The sequence below is a fragment of the Lagenorhynchus albirostris genome, chromosome 3 (genome assembly GCF_949774975.1).
Source record: "Lagenorhynchus albirostris chromosome 3, mLagAlb1.1, whole genome shotgun sequence".
Lineage (NCBI taxonomy): Eukaryota > Metazoa > Chordata > Mammalia > Artiodactyla > Delphinidae > Lagenorhynchus > Lagenorhynchus albirostris.
The window spans coordinates 116,250,642-116,264,254 of NC_083097.1; the positions used below are offsets into that span (position 1 = coordinate 116,250,642).

The 13,613-nt window shown below is 57.8% G+C and overlaps 1 protein-coding gene across 3 annotated transcripts in view; it reads left to right on the forward strand.

Annotated features, from left to right (window-relative positions):
- The window catches only part of CXXC5 (CXXC finger protein 5), a 39,392-nt gene extending 26,503 nt beyond the window's left edge, over positions 1 to 12,889 (forward strand). For 2 of the 3 annotated variants that reach the window (XM_060143726.1, XM_060143727.1), the window contains exons 2-3: positions 4,074 to 5,152; positions 6,699 to 7,756. In XM_060143726.1, the coding sequence (XP_059999709.1) occupies positions 4,235 to 5,152; positions 6,699 to 6,743 (963 nt within the window). In that variant the 5' untranslated portion in view covers positions 4,074 to 4,234 and the 3' untranslated portion in view covers positions 6,744 to 7,756. Of the gene's footprint in view, positions 1 to 4,073; positions 5,153 to 6,698; positions 7,757 to 12,726 lie in introns of those variants that run through there. The other variant, XR_009539590.1, reaches the window with a different exon arrangement.
- Positions 12,890 to 13,613: the final 724 nt, after the last annotated feature.

Here is a 13,613-nt window from a genome sequence, read left to right on the forward strand (position 1 = left end):
ACAGCTTATCCACCCGACCATGTAAAGGTGACAGGCATGGTAACAACTCTGGGGGGGTGGGGGCAGCTTCGGGGTAGCTGGGTCACCTTTCCCTGGCAGAACAAAGGCGGTCACAGAGCAGGGTGACTAACACTTGGGCTCTGGGTTCAAGTTCTAGCCCTACTGGGCACCGGCTGTTTGACCTTGACCTGACAGCTTGAACCTCCCTGAGCCTCAGTTTCCTCATCTCTGAAATTGGTTAATAGTTCCTTTTCCCCTGAGTACTGGGGAGAAGTCAAGGAGGGAGAGAAGACATGTAAAGCATGAGAGTGTGGGGCCTGGGACACAGTAGGTGCTCAATAAATGCTAACGGATAGGGTCGGTTAGTTAAGGGAGCCTGAGAGTCGCTTGGTGAGAGCTGGTTAGGGAGGGACGGTGTCCCGTGTCTTTTGGGGCTGGCCAGGGCCTGGGGGTAGAAGCAGAGGTGGCTCCACTGTCAGGAGAGGGGGCCCAGCTTTGACTGTCCCTCACTTCCCAGCTCAGCCAAGTGAGCTCCAGCCCATAGGAGGTGGGGCCCACAGCCTGGCCCTGAGACCAGGAACCCACTGACCCCCAGCCCTCCTTCCTTTCTCCTCCCAGGTTTTGGGCCAGAGTGGGCTGGGGCTCGAGACAAGCTGGGTCTCATCTGGCCTCCCCTGACCTCTGCCTCTGCCTGCCTCTCCTGTAGGCATGTCCACCTGCCTTCTCTTGGTCCCCAGGTCCTTGCATCTGGGACTGTCTCCTCAGGGCTCTGTTTCCATGTCTCTTAGATCCTCTAGTCTCTGAGCTGGGCCAGGCACCCTGCGTCTCTGAGCCCAGTTGCCTCAGTCTGTGTTCCCTATGATGCTCTGTCCTCTAACCTTGACCCTTTGCCCTGTCCTCTCTCAGTCCCTTTGTCTGACCCACCCCTCGAGTTCTCTTGTCTCGTGATCCTCTGTCCCCACCACCTGTCTCTATTCTTCTGGCCCCATGTCCCCCTCTGCCCCCCAGCGCTCTATGCCTGGGTTCCCCCCCTCACCCCCGCCCCCTGGGCTCTGTCCCCGCCCGTCAGCCCCTGGTCCCAGCTCCCGGCCGGCCCGGCTCCTGCATGGACAAAGGGGTCCTTTGTGGGCTGACCGCGGCTGGCGGGGCGGCGGGGCGCTGGCTCCGCATTACTGATGAAACGGAGCCCTTTGTTGTCCCTCCTCAGGCGCAGTATTTCTTTTTGGGGGCTGGATGCGTTCCTGGCAGGGCCGATGATGGATGCGCCCGCCGCCGCCCGCCTGCCCGCCAGCTTTCCCTCCCGCTCATTCCCGCTCCGCTTCAACGCAGCCCCAGCTCCTCCCCTGCCGCCTGGGCACTGCCAGGCCCTTCCTGGCCTGGGAGGGGGTTGCTGTGTGCCCTGCAGTAGAGGCCGGGGCCTGGGAGAAGGTCTTCTCTTATGTCCTCCCCTTCCATGAGTAGGGCACGTGAGCCCTGTGGTCAGTGGTCCACTGGGACCAGGGCATCAGCTTTTCCCAGGGTCTGAAGGAGATGAGCCGGGTACAGGGACAGATCTGGAACAGGCTTGGTTGGGGACCAGGCTCTGGGGACTAGACGTTGGTATCTGTCCACTCTGGGGTTTGAGTTGCCCTGTGTGCCAGCCCCCTCGTGTACCCCCCACCTTCACTTTCTGAGGCTGACAAACCAGTGTTCTGCCTGCAGCACCTGTTCAATGACATATCACATCCTCTGGGCCCGAAGTCAGCATGTCCCAGGACCTGGGTGGGGGTGGGGGAGTGGGGGGGGGCTTGGGGGAATTGTCCCTGAGGAAGGACAGAAAAATGAAAGATCAGAGAGATTCAAAGAGGAGGCCAGAGATGAACAGAACATGAGATTAGGTCCCCACCAAGAGAGACTCGGGATGGAGACAGAAGCAGAGAGACTTAGCCAGAGTGCCAGCCCTGAAAGCAGTCTGTGTCAGAGGGAGCTGACTTCTAATTGACCTGCCCGCCCCACACGCAAAGCCAGATCCTGGAGCTGGGAGGAGGGAGGGAGTAGAGCAAGAGCAGCGTTAATGCAGCTATCGATTTCTGCCACCAGCCAGCAGGCCGCAGAGGCGGGGGACACACAGAGGGGCTAGGGCGCAGACTGCTTCCCTCCCCACATCTCCAGCCCGCGGGCGTCTGCCTTCTTCTGTCTTCTCCCCTCAGCCTGTGTCTGGGGCTCCTGGGGCTATGGTCCAGGGCAGAGCAGCTGAGCTCGATGGGCAAGGGCTAGGTGACTTGGCATGACAGTCTCTGGCCCTGATCTCACTGGCCCTTGTCCCCAACACCTAGCCAGGGTCACTGATGCCTGGAGGAGTACTGATCTCTGAGGACAGGGGCCCAACAGCCAACCTGGGCTTGGGCCTTAGGAGGTAGAAGGGAGCACAGCAATCCTAGGGCATGTGTGACCCCCTTCTTCTTACTACGATCTGACCTCTGTGACACCCCCAGCCCAGCCTGGACACCCTGCCTGACCCTCCTGGGTTTGTCCTGGTGGAATCTGCCAGCTGGCCCAGCTCTTCCTCACCACCCATCCGCCTTCACTAGGAAGGAGCTTAGGTGGGCCCGTGCCTGCTGGGGAGAGGCAGGGAGTGGCTGGCTGGCTGCTGATGCCTGCCGTTCACCTCACCCTGGAGACAGAGCTTTTCCCTCGCCTGCACTCACTCCTCCTCGTGGCCACTCCTTAGCAGTCCTGGGCCAGGGGCCCTGCCTGCTCGGGGCCTCGATTTCCCCTTCTGTAAGTGTACAGTGTTGGACTAGATGACCTCCCGGGCCAGGCTGAGTCCTGTGACTGGGGGATGGTGGGGTTGCCTGGGGACAAAGATGCAGTGTGTGCCGCCCCTAAGCCCAGGGCCGGACAGGCCCAGCCAGATGTGCGCCTCCCCCTTGAGTAGCCAGCTGCTCGGGGCTGGGCCCCGTCCTCCCACCCCTCTCCTGGGGGTTGCTGGGCCGTGGCAGGCAGACGCTAGAGAGCCAGGGCTGATGAGGAAACTACCACTCGGCTCCATCTGGAACAGTTCCTTCTAGAGCTCCTGGCCAAGGAGCCTGGCTGCTCACATGCCTTAGTCTTGGGGCCTGAGCAGAACAGGCTCTGTCCTGGGAAGGGGCACCTCAGACACGTGGACGTGGCTGAAGAACAGGCTCCATTCCCTAGAGGGTCACACCTACTCTCTGTCCCAGCTTGGCAGCAGCCAGAGGTCCCTCGGGCCCACAGTCCTCTCTGCTCTCACTGGGACCTCCATCCAGACCCATCTGGGAGCCAGGCTGGCACATAGCAGTGAGGCCTGAGTAGAGACAAGGGTCCCAAGGTTAGAGAGAGAGGGGGAAGTGTGTGTTGATGTGTGCACAAGCCCCCCACCCCCCACCCCCCTGCTCTTGCGGGAGAAGGCTTGTCCTCTGGTACACTGCTGCCTGCCCTCTAGCAGGAGGGTACATGCTCCTTGAAATAAGGGTTCTGCGCTCTCTTTGGCAAACTCTGTTAAACAAAGTCAGTTTTCTTTACCTGCAGAACTTGCCAGGGCCTTGAGATAATTAATGTGTATTAGGAATCTCTAATGAGCGTCCATGGGCGGCTTCCCATACCTTTTGGTCTGCGTCTCCAAGCTGTTCAGAGATTGTGCCCACCCCTCTTCTCCATAGTTGGGTCAGTGAAAGATGAGGAAGCAGAGGGTAACCTCTGAGGTTAATAAAGTTCTCCCACTCCCTCCTACCCCCAGCACAGGAAGGACTGCCTGCCTCCATCGGGTCTTCCCAGACCCTGGCAGGGCAGAGGGGGACCCAGCTGAGCCTCCACCGTGCCACTTGGTGGCTGTGTATCTATCCATGGGCTAGTCAGTTCTTCTCCCAAACCTCGTCTTCCTCACCTGTGAAACATGATATTACTAGCCACTACTTGTGGGTTTCTCGTAAGTCTTAACTGAGGTAGTACAAATTAGAAATTCCTAACTGTGGCTGGCACTTAATGAATGCCTAGCCTGGCTGTGGTGGTTACAGTGGCGATACAGCTGGTGGTGGAGGAGGCCCTGACCCTGTATCCTCTTGTGCCGACAGAGTGAAGACACTTGCACGTGGACGCCTGACCATGTGCCTGCGCTGAGCAGCAGAGCCCACCAGGCATCTCTGTCGTGGGCAGCAGGACTCCGGTGCTCATCTGTGGACTCCCCGCAGTTGGCAGGTTCCCCCACCAGTGGGGTCTGGGCCTCGGCCCCACCATGTCGAGCCTCGGCAGCGGCCCCCAGGACACCGGCGGTAGCAGCAGCAGCAGCAACGCCAATGGCAGCAGTGGCAGCGGCCCAAAGGCGGGAGTGGCAGACAAGAGTGCAGCGGCGGCGGCTGCTGCGCCAGCCTCGGTGGCGGATGACGCACCACCCCCTGAGCGCCGGAACAAGAGCGGCATCATCAGTGAACCCCTCAACAAGAGCCTGCGCCGCTCCCGCCCTCTCTCCCACTACTCTTCCTTTGGGGGCAGCGGTGGCAGTGGTGGTGGCAGCATGATGGGCGGGGAGTCTGCCGAAAAGGCTGCCGCGGCCGCAGCCGCTGCCTCCCTGTTGGCCAATGGGCACGACCTGGCGGCGGCCATGGCTGTGGACAAAAGCAACCCTACCTCAAAGCACAAAAGTGGTGCTGTGGCCAGCCTGCTGAGCAAGGCAGAGCGGGCCACGGAGCTGGCAGCCGAGGGACAGCTGACGCTGCAGCAGTTCGCGCAGTCCACGGAGATGCTGAAGCGCGTGGTGCAGGAGCACCTACCGCTGATGAGCGAGGCGGGCGCTGGCCTGCCCGACATGGAGGCCGTGGCGGGCGCCGAAGCCCTCAATGGCCAGTCCGACTTCCCCTACCTGGGCGCCTTTCCCATCAACCCGGGCCTCTTCATCATGACCCCGGCGGGCGTGTTCCTGGCTGAGAGCGCGCTGCACATGGCCGGCCTGGCCGAGTACCCCATGCAGGGAGAGCTGGCCTCCGCCATCAGCTCGGGCAAGAAGAAGCGGAAACGCTGCGGCATGTGTGCGCCCTGCCGGCGGCGCATCAACTGCGAGCAGTGCAGCAGTTGTAGGAACCGAAAGACTGGCCATCAGATTTGCAAATTCAGAAAATGTGAGGAACTCAAAAAGAAGCCTTCCGCTGCTCTGGAGGTAACGGCGCCTTAGAGGGAGGTGTGTGGGCTCTTGGGTCTGTCTGGCAGTCCAAACCCACCCCCGCCCCCCATCCCCACCTTTCCTGCCTGGGCAAGTGTCTGGGGGATGCCCGGCCTGTCCATGGGCTCTGGGGTCCTAGGCCAGGCTCCGAGACGGCAGTTCACTGCCCCAAGAGTCAGAGCCACATCCCGAGATGCCCTTAGGTTGTAGTCTGCAACCTAGGCAAGCATGTAATTCCAGTCAGGGACCTAGCAGAATCCCGCCAGGCCCCGGGATTCTGAACCCCTCCTGGAGTTCTGGGTCAGGTATTGAGATTCCCACACAGGTCTTAAGTCTCTGACTTTCAGACATGTCGTAAAGCTTCCAGTCTGTGACCTAAGATTCTGGGACTCTCCCCTGCTCCATGTGAGGGGTTCTGTCCTGTAGACCTTCTGGCTTTGAGGGATAAGTCCTTCATTTGCCCCTTCAGAGCCCAGCCTTTCCCCCAAGGCCACCCAAGGATACAGCAGCTCCAGTGCTGACTGCTGTGCTCTGAGGCCTGGAAGACCCTAGCGCTAGGTACCTAGCTGACCTATTTGGGGTGCCCGGCGGCCCCAAGTTCAGTCTGGCTGCATAGTTGATGGCCAGGGTTCCTATGGGCTTGGGGTTACAGGGTGGCTTGAGCCTGGGATGTGGGTAAAGCCTGTCCACTATGGGATTGGCTTTGAGAAAGCAGAAGGGTTCCCATGCTGCTTTCTCTCCACCCTCATGGCAGGGCCTGTCCCCATGCCCCCAGCCATGAGAGCCTAGCTGTGGTGCCAGGCCTGGGTACAAAAGCATCTTTTCAGCCTGCTGTCCCTGCCCTGTCCCCGCCCCTCCACGAGTGGGCTTGACGCAAATGTCCAGAATGTTTGGAAAACAATAATGGCATCCCAGCCATGGCTATCCCCCCCCAACTCACCCTAGCCCCAAACCTCATATCTGTTCTCCTGCCCAGAAAACACACCTGTATGCACACAAAAGCACCCGCTCTCCTCTCATGTAGAGACAGACAGATACACACACACACACACACACACACCCTGCCCTGTACACAGTCTTATTATAGATGCAGCCTTTTAATAAACACAGCAAGCATCCATCCTTCTCAGCACAGCTCCAAACACACTACACACTGTAGCATAGCTCAAGGCACACATCCTTGTATGCATCCAGTGCACACGCATACACACTCATTCGACAGAAACGTGAACACAGCTCCCAGATGCATCATGGCCACCTGCCGCTTGTAGCCTTTGGACCAGGGAAAGGGGGCTTGCTGTCTGGAAGGAGGGCTCCTGGGCACAGCGGCTCAGGAGGCCTCACGGTGCTCCAGGCTCTCCGGTGGTCCAGCGGGTCAGGCTTCTCTGGCCTGGCCAGGATGGCAGGAACTCCAAGGGGTGGCTGCTTTTACTCCATGCCCATTCCTCCGCCATGAGGCCATCCACAGGGGAACGTCTTTGCACCAGGCCCCGCCGGACCCTGACTGAACTCTCTCCTTGTTTTTGTCTCCCGCCCCCGCCAGAAGGTGATGCTTCCGACGGGAGCCGCCTTCCGGTGGTTTCAGTGACGGCGGCGGGAACCCAAAGCTGCCCTCTCCGTGCAATGTCACTGCTCGTGTGGTCTCCGGCAAGGGATTCGGGCGAAGACAAACGGATGCACCCGTCTTTAGAACCAAAAATATTCTCTCACAGATTTCATTCCTGTTTTTATATATATATTTTTTGTTGTCGTTTTAACATCTCCACGTCCCTAGTATAAAAAGAAAAAGAAAAGAAAAAAAATTAACTGCTTTTTCGGAAGAACAACAACAACAACAACAAAAAGAGGTAAAGACGAATCTGTAAAGTACCGAGACTTCCTGGGCAAAGAATGGACAATCAGTTTCCTTCCTGTGTCGATGTCGATGTTGTCTGTGCAGGAGATGCAGTTTTTGTGTAGAGAATGTAAATTTTCTGTAACCTTTTGAAATCTAGTTACTAATAAGCACTACTGTAATTTAGCACAGTTTAACTCCACCCTCATTTAAACTTCCTTTGATTCTTTCCGACCATGAAATAGTGCATAGTTTGCCTGGAGAATCCACTCACGTTTATAAAGAGAATGTTGATGGCGCCGTGTCGAAGCCCCTCTGTATCCATCCACGCGTGCGGAGCTGCCGCAAGGAGCTCACAGAGCGGGAGGGAGCAGCCCACCCACCCCCCCGGGCCCAGGCCAGCCTCGCTGTACCCACGGTCCCCAGAATGGGACCCCCCCCAACCCTAACAGTGATGATTTTGCAAAAACAAAAGTTCTGTTCGTTTATCCATTGAGATCTGGGAAGCTCATGTCTCGATATTTCTGATCCTGGCTACTTCCCTTAGAGAAAATGAGCCCTTTTTTTTCTGGCCTCACTGATGGCAACAGAAGAAAGGGCTTCTTTGCGTGGGCCCTGCCGGTGGGGGTGGGTGCCCAGGGGCCCCCGGTGGCCTGGGCCCCCTTGCCCATGGCCAGCTTCCTGCTGATGAACATGCTGTTTGTATTGTTTTAGGAAACCAGGCTGTTTTGTGAATAAAACGAATGCATGTTTGTGTCACGAAGCACCACTGGCTTCTTGCTGTCCGGTTTTGGGGCCTGGCTTGGGGGCTGTTGCTGGGCAGGGGTGTCTGGGACTACCTTAGGAAGGAGGACGGATGGCCCAGGGACATTTAGGGTGCGGATCTCTTGGGAAGTGAGGCCGTCTGGATCCAGAAGGGGGGCAGCCCTGGCTGACGGGATGGAAATGCTCTTCATCTGGAAGTGGCCGGTACTGGAGCACCTCACCTGCCTGATGGTACACCCTACCTCGGGATCTGGACCTCCAGGGACCTTCACTTACCTGGGGCCACCTTCTCTGTTCACCTCAATGCATCAGGTCCGATCAGTGCAAAGTAGCCAGCAGTACTGGCTGGGGGTGGGCACTGAGCTGCCTGTTCAGGTTCTTATTTGTTCTTCCTTGCAGGGATCTAGTAAGGTGAATCCCCAGGGATCAGTATTAGCCCAAGTTCTTGGGGACTTGGCTACGCCGGGCACACGCACACACACAGTCATCCCCACGTACCCCCCTTCAGGCCTGGACGTGTCCCTGGCTTTGGCTCTTGGCATCCACACACACACACCCCACCCGCGCCGAAAGATTGTTGGCACAAGGTCGTCTGGGACCTCCAAGACAACATGTCTGGGGAAGTCACCACACAGCCGCGTGGTCTAGGCCAGGGCAACCTGAGCAGGAAGGGGTGGTAGCTGCGCACCCCAGCCCTGGACATCACAGAGGCTGGATGTATGCAGGATGCGGCCTCTCATCCACTTGAGCAGGAGGCGTTCTCCCCACCCAGCTGCTCTGAGCCTGGCTGAGATGAAGCTAGACTTGAGGAAGGACTTCCTGACCATGTTGGGGCCTGGCTTCAGGTGGGTGAGGGCTTTCGGGATGACGAAGGGGCAACTTCTAAAGCTGAGTGGGCCGTCAGGTGGGGGAAATGTCTCTGCCATTGTTCCTGGGAGGAAAGAAGGCAGCCATGTTGGGTGAGGGTTCTGACCCCCAACCCCTTCCCAGGTGTCACAAGCTCCCTTTGAGCACCAGGAGCTCAGCAGCCTGGCCTGGCACAGCAGGGGCAGGCGGGGGTGGTGGGAGGCAGCTTTCAACTTCATCTCTGCCTGGGAAAAATTCCCTTTCATGTGGCTGCCTGTGATCTCTCTGGGCAGCTCTGCCAAAGGTGGGGGGGGGGCGGTCCAGCGGGGAGTAGGGGGAGGTGTTGCAGCCTGGGGCACCCTCGCCCCTGCCAGCACAAGGCAAACTCCAGAACCTCTTAGGGGCAGGGAGGGTCCTCCTTGGAGGAGTTGGGGTGGGAAGCCTGGCCAGCAGGGGGCACCTGGGCAGGAGGCCCCTGCCTGCCCCCACCTGGCTGCTGGCAGCACACAGGCCGCAGATGGCCTGGGCCAGCCCTCATTGGCATGCCTACAGGTGTGGGGTGGACGGCTCCGGTGCCAGCCCCGAGGGGGGGATGCTGTGACTCAAGTCAGCCTGTACCCTTTAGTGTGCCAACCCACAGCCCGGCCATGGCTCCTGGGCTCAGCCCCCCCAACACAGAGAAGCCCTGAGCTTGAGGCCCCTCATCTCTTCCAGCTTTGGCCTCTTGTGCTGTGCTTTGTGGAAAGGGTAGGCCAGCCCCTCTGTCTGGAGGAGGCCCAGGTAGGGGTGGTGATAACTGAGGTTGGACACATGATGAGACCTCAGTTACCTCATCTGGGAAATGGGGACAGTGATATTCTCTCCCCTGTAAAGTTGCCTGATGATGAAATGAGATCACTCTAGGGAAGGGCCTGGTTCACTGGAAGCACTCAGTCAATGGCAACTGGCGCTGCTATTTTAAAACTATTATTCACCAAAGTCTCACCAAGATGTCTCCCACCTTCCGCCCAGGGTGTGCATCCTCCCTGAAGCCCCAGCCACCCCATCTCGCCACAGAGTGGCCTAGCTGCTGCCCTAGCCCTGGGCCGGGCCCTGCTCTGGCATGTCTGTCTCTTACTGTTTCTTTCTTCTTCTTCTTTTTAATTAATTTATTTATTTTTGGCTGCACTGCGCAGCTTGTGGGGATCTTAGTTCCCCGACCAGGGATCAATCCCAGGCCTCAGCAGTGAAAGCGCTGAGCCCTAACCACTGGAGCGCCAGGGAATTCCCTGTCTCTGCCTGCTTCTATCTGGTGCTCTGTCTTGACCGTCCCTGCTGGTCCTCGACGACTCTCTCTTCTGTGTTTCGTCACCTTTCCATGTATCTCAGTCTCTGTGTGTCTCTTGTGTCTCTACCTCACTATCTCCCTGGATCTCTCACCTCTGTGTCTTTCTGTGTCGGGCTCACCCCTGCTGCTCTCCCGTCTGACAGAGAAGTACTTAGAGGCGGGCTCCCCTGTGGAGCTGAATGTCCAATTCCCCTCCCTGGGAAGCTGTAGCACAGCTCCCCTATGCTACAGTTGGGAGCCTGACCTCCTGGTGACCTGGGTGTCTTCACCGCAAGCACCCCATAACCCAGCTTGGGTGGCAGTGGGTGGCTGGAGAGGCTGGGAGTGAGTGCACCCGGGGCTGTGGAGCTGGAGACAAACCCAGCCTCCATGTAGCTTTGTGTGCCTCTGTGTGGGGGGCTTCGAGGCCCTGACAACCACGTGAGGCCTTGTGCGGCAGCGTGTCTATGTGTGACACTGACTGACACTTTGAAAATGGGTCGGTGACAGTGTGTGGTAGACTGATGTGAGACCTCGTGTGGCCATGGGTTAGTATGTGATGTCAGCAGCCCCACGCTTCGGGGTGTTCTGTGACATTGCATGTATAATCCTGTGACATTGTTCAATCCTGTAACAGACCCAGTAGGATGCCAGGTTGTACAGCTGAATGTGTGACACTGGATGTGTAACACTGATGCTGTATGGCATGCATGACCCCGTGACAAGACACTGGTGGTCCTCTGTGGTTTATGATGTTGTGCCTGTGTGACCATCATGGGTGTGGCCCTGGGACTTGTATCAGAGGTTCTATGTGAGTGTGTGATGCTGGCTTGTGATCATGCTGTGACCTTGTGACACTGCCTGGGTGTGTGCTTATGACATTGTGTGTCAATGTGCACCTGTGATCCCCTCAGTGATGCTGACATTATGCACCGTGGTCTTTGTCTACAGCATTTCCTGGGTCTCTGCCCTGACAGCCATGCAACTCTGGGGACAGAATGAGGGCCCTGGCAGCCCCTCGTACCCCCAGCCTGGCCCTGAGGCCCAGTCTGGGTGGGGGAGCTGGCATGGGGGCAGCAGGCACGGTTCCCACGGCCACCACGGCCCCTCTCTCAGCCCCACCACCGCCGGCTTCAGCTCCGCAGAATATCCTGGCAACCCCAGCTTCTTTGTTCTCTGTGGCCGCCAAAGGCCTCTCCCCACCCCGGCCTGCCCAGCGCCTGCCAGGCGCCCCCTCCCCCCCAAAGCAGCAGGGTTTGGCCTGACCTAGTCCCTTGCTGCCCTTATCCCCCACTCGAACTGGGGCCCCTGTTTCATGCCCTGAACCTGACTCAGCACACCAGACTGGGCCTCTGGCCCTATGCTATGAGCTTACTGTCATCGTGTTGTGCAGGAAGAAGGAAGAAGGACAGCTCCTGTAGTGTACTGGGTGATTGTGGGCCAGGAACTAGGCTCTCTGTATGGGTACTTCTCCTTGGCCCAAGGCTAGTTGGAGGCTGTCTTCAGCCTGGCATGGTTTCAATTTGTTAAATAAATTTGCTTCTTTGATTCCAGGAAGTCATCAGTTTAGGGATTATTATCTATTTTACAGATGAGAAACTGAAGCCCAGAGAGAGTAGGGGACATGCCCAAGTCACAGAGCAAGATGGTAAGGGGAACTGATTAGAACTCGGGCTCCTGGCTGTCAGACCCCTGCACCAGGCTGCTTTGGGAGGACCAGTTGCCTCCATGGACAGGAAAGAGGGCAGAGCCTGGGAGTCTGAGTCTAGACACATTAGTCCTCCCCTCTTCTTGGTCACCATGTGTCAAAGCCACGTTCTGCATGTGTGTTTGTGTGTGTGTGTGCCCTTGTGGATGACCTTGGCCAAATGCCCTTGCCTCTGTTCCCAGGAAAAAAGGGCAACATAACCAGGGACCGTAGGGTGGGGCACTTGGCACGGTGCTTTGCAGAGCAACAAAGTCACCTCACAGTGCCAAAACCCACGGCACCTCCACTAAGGACATGGGGCTGCTGGCCCAGGGGGCAGATTCTGGCTTGGGGCCCCAGCCTCTATTCCCAGACTCAGCCCAGCTCTGTGCTGTCACAGAGAAGGAGGTGGTGATGGCCACATGGCTCTGCTGCATTCAAGGCCACTTAGGCCTGACCTGATTGCAGCGCCAGCTCCCACGCCCTCCCAGGTACTGGAGATGGATGGATGGAGGTCATTGTGCACCCAGCCCTGGCTCCCCACTGCCCACCCACGACCCTGTGCTGACAGGCACTGCTGACGACAGCCAAGGCGGGGGAAGGACAGGCAGCCACCAGCATGTTAACAATACAGACCTTGGCCTAGGCGCCCTGCAGGCAGGTAATTAGCACAGAGAGGCCCAGCTGCCCCCCAAGCTCACACAGCCCCGCAGGGAGTCCTGTCCCGAGAGGTCCACATCTCTCCTGAGGGCCCCTTGAGGGCTGTTCCTGCCACACTGAGTGGAGAATGGCTGGAGAAGATAGAGGGGGTATGGGAGGGTCCCCCGAGGCCACCGACCCGGCTGCCAGAGTGGACACTTTCATCTCTCTTCGCCTGTCGACCTGCCATCCCTCAGCGGCATTAAATTCCCCTCCTGCCAGAGAACAAGGGCTGCCTCAGATTCCAGGCAGCAGGGCGTGAAGATGGGGTGGGCCCAGGGGAGGAGAGCCAGGTCCTCCAGGGCTTCAGGCCTGGGCTGGGGGTGGAGCTTGGGCTGGGGGCTCTGGTGGCCAGCTACCCCAGCCACCGTCCAGATGCAGGTCTGTTTCCTGCAGCCTTCTCCCTCCTGACTGATGCCTTCCTCCCCTTTCAGGTGCTACCTCCTCAGGAGCTTTCTTAACCCCTGCAGGACAGGTCTAGTGTCCCCGTGCCAACCCCATCACTGCTGATCACCCTGGCTGACATCGCCTGACTTCAGGGCTGCGGTCTGCAGCTCAGTGAGGAGAGCACTGGCACCAGAAAACCTCTGTGGGCTGAATAAACACATTATCTCCTTCTGGGCAATTTTTTTCCTCTCGTGTGTTTCCAACTCTAATTGGAGTGCTGTCCACAGGTAAGGGTAAACTTACTAGAAAGAGCCCCCTTTCCCCAGCCCCCTGAAAGCTGCATTTTCTGCATCTCTGCCCTTGGTTAGAGGTGTTGATGATATCACCGCCTCACAAGAGGTAGAGCTTGTTACCTGTATGCCAGGCATTGGGCTAGTCCATTGCGCTCACTAGCTCACTTAATCCTCACCACAACCCCATGAGGAGGGCGATGATCAGTTATCCCATTTTCTAGATCAGCAAGTTGAGGTTCAGAGAGGTAGAGGTAGAGAAACGTACATAAGGTCACAAAGCCAAGTTCCTCTGGTTTCAGAAGCTGGCCCTTAAACACCTGGTCATGCTTCAGGCTTTGGCTGGAAGAAACCAAACCCCCCACCCTACACGCTGCCTGTGATCCTGCCCGGATGCAGGATTAGGGTCAAGCATTACTTAAACTTTTCTGCACTTTTTGACTATTGTTTTTCTTTACTTTTATTTTTGCAGTAAATACATATTGCTTTTCAAATCAGAAAACCCAGGAAAGTTCTTTAACCAAATGTTCTTAAGCCCAGGAAGGTTTGGAAACAAAGAGCATAGTGTGGAGTGAGGGTGGGGGATGAGAAGGTAGCCCAGGATCACTGCCCCCTCCCCTAAAATGACAGGATTTGGGGGACCC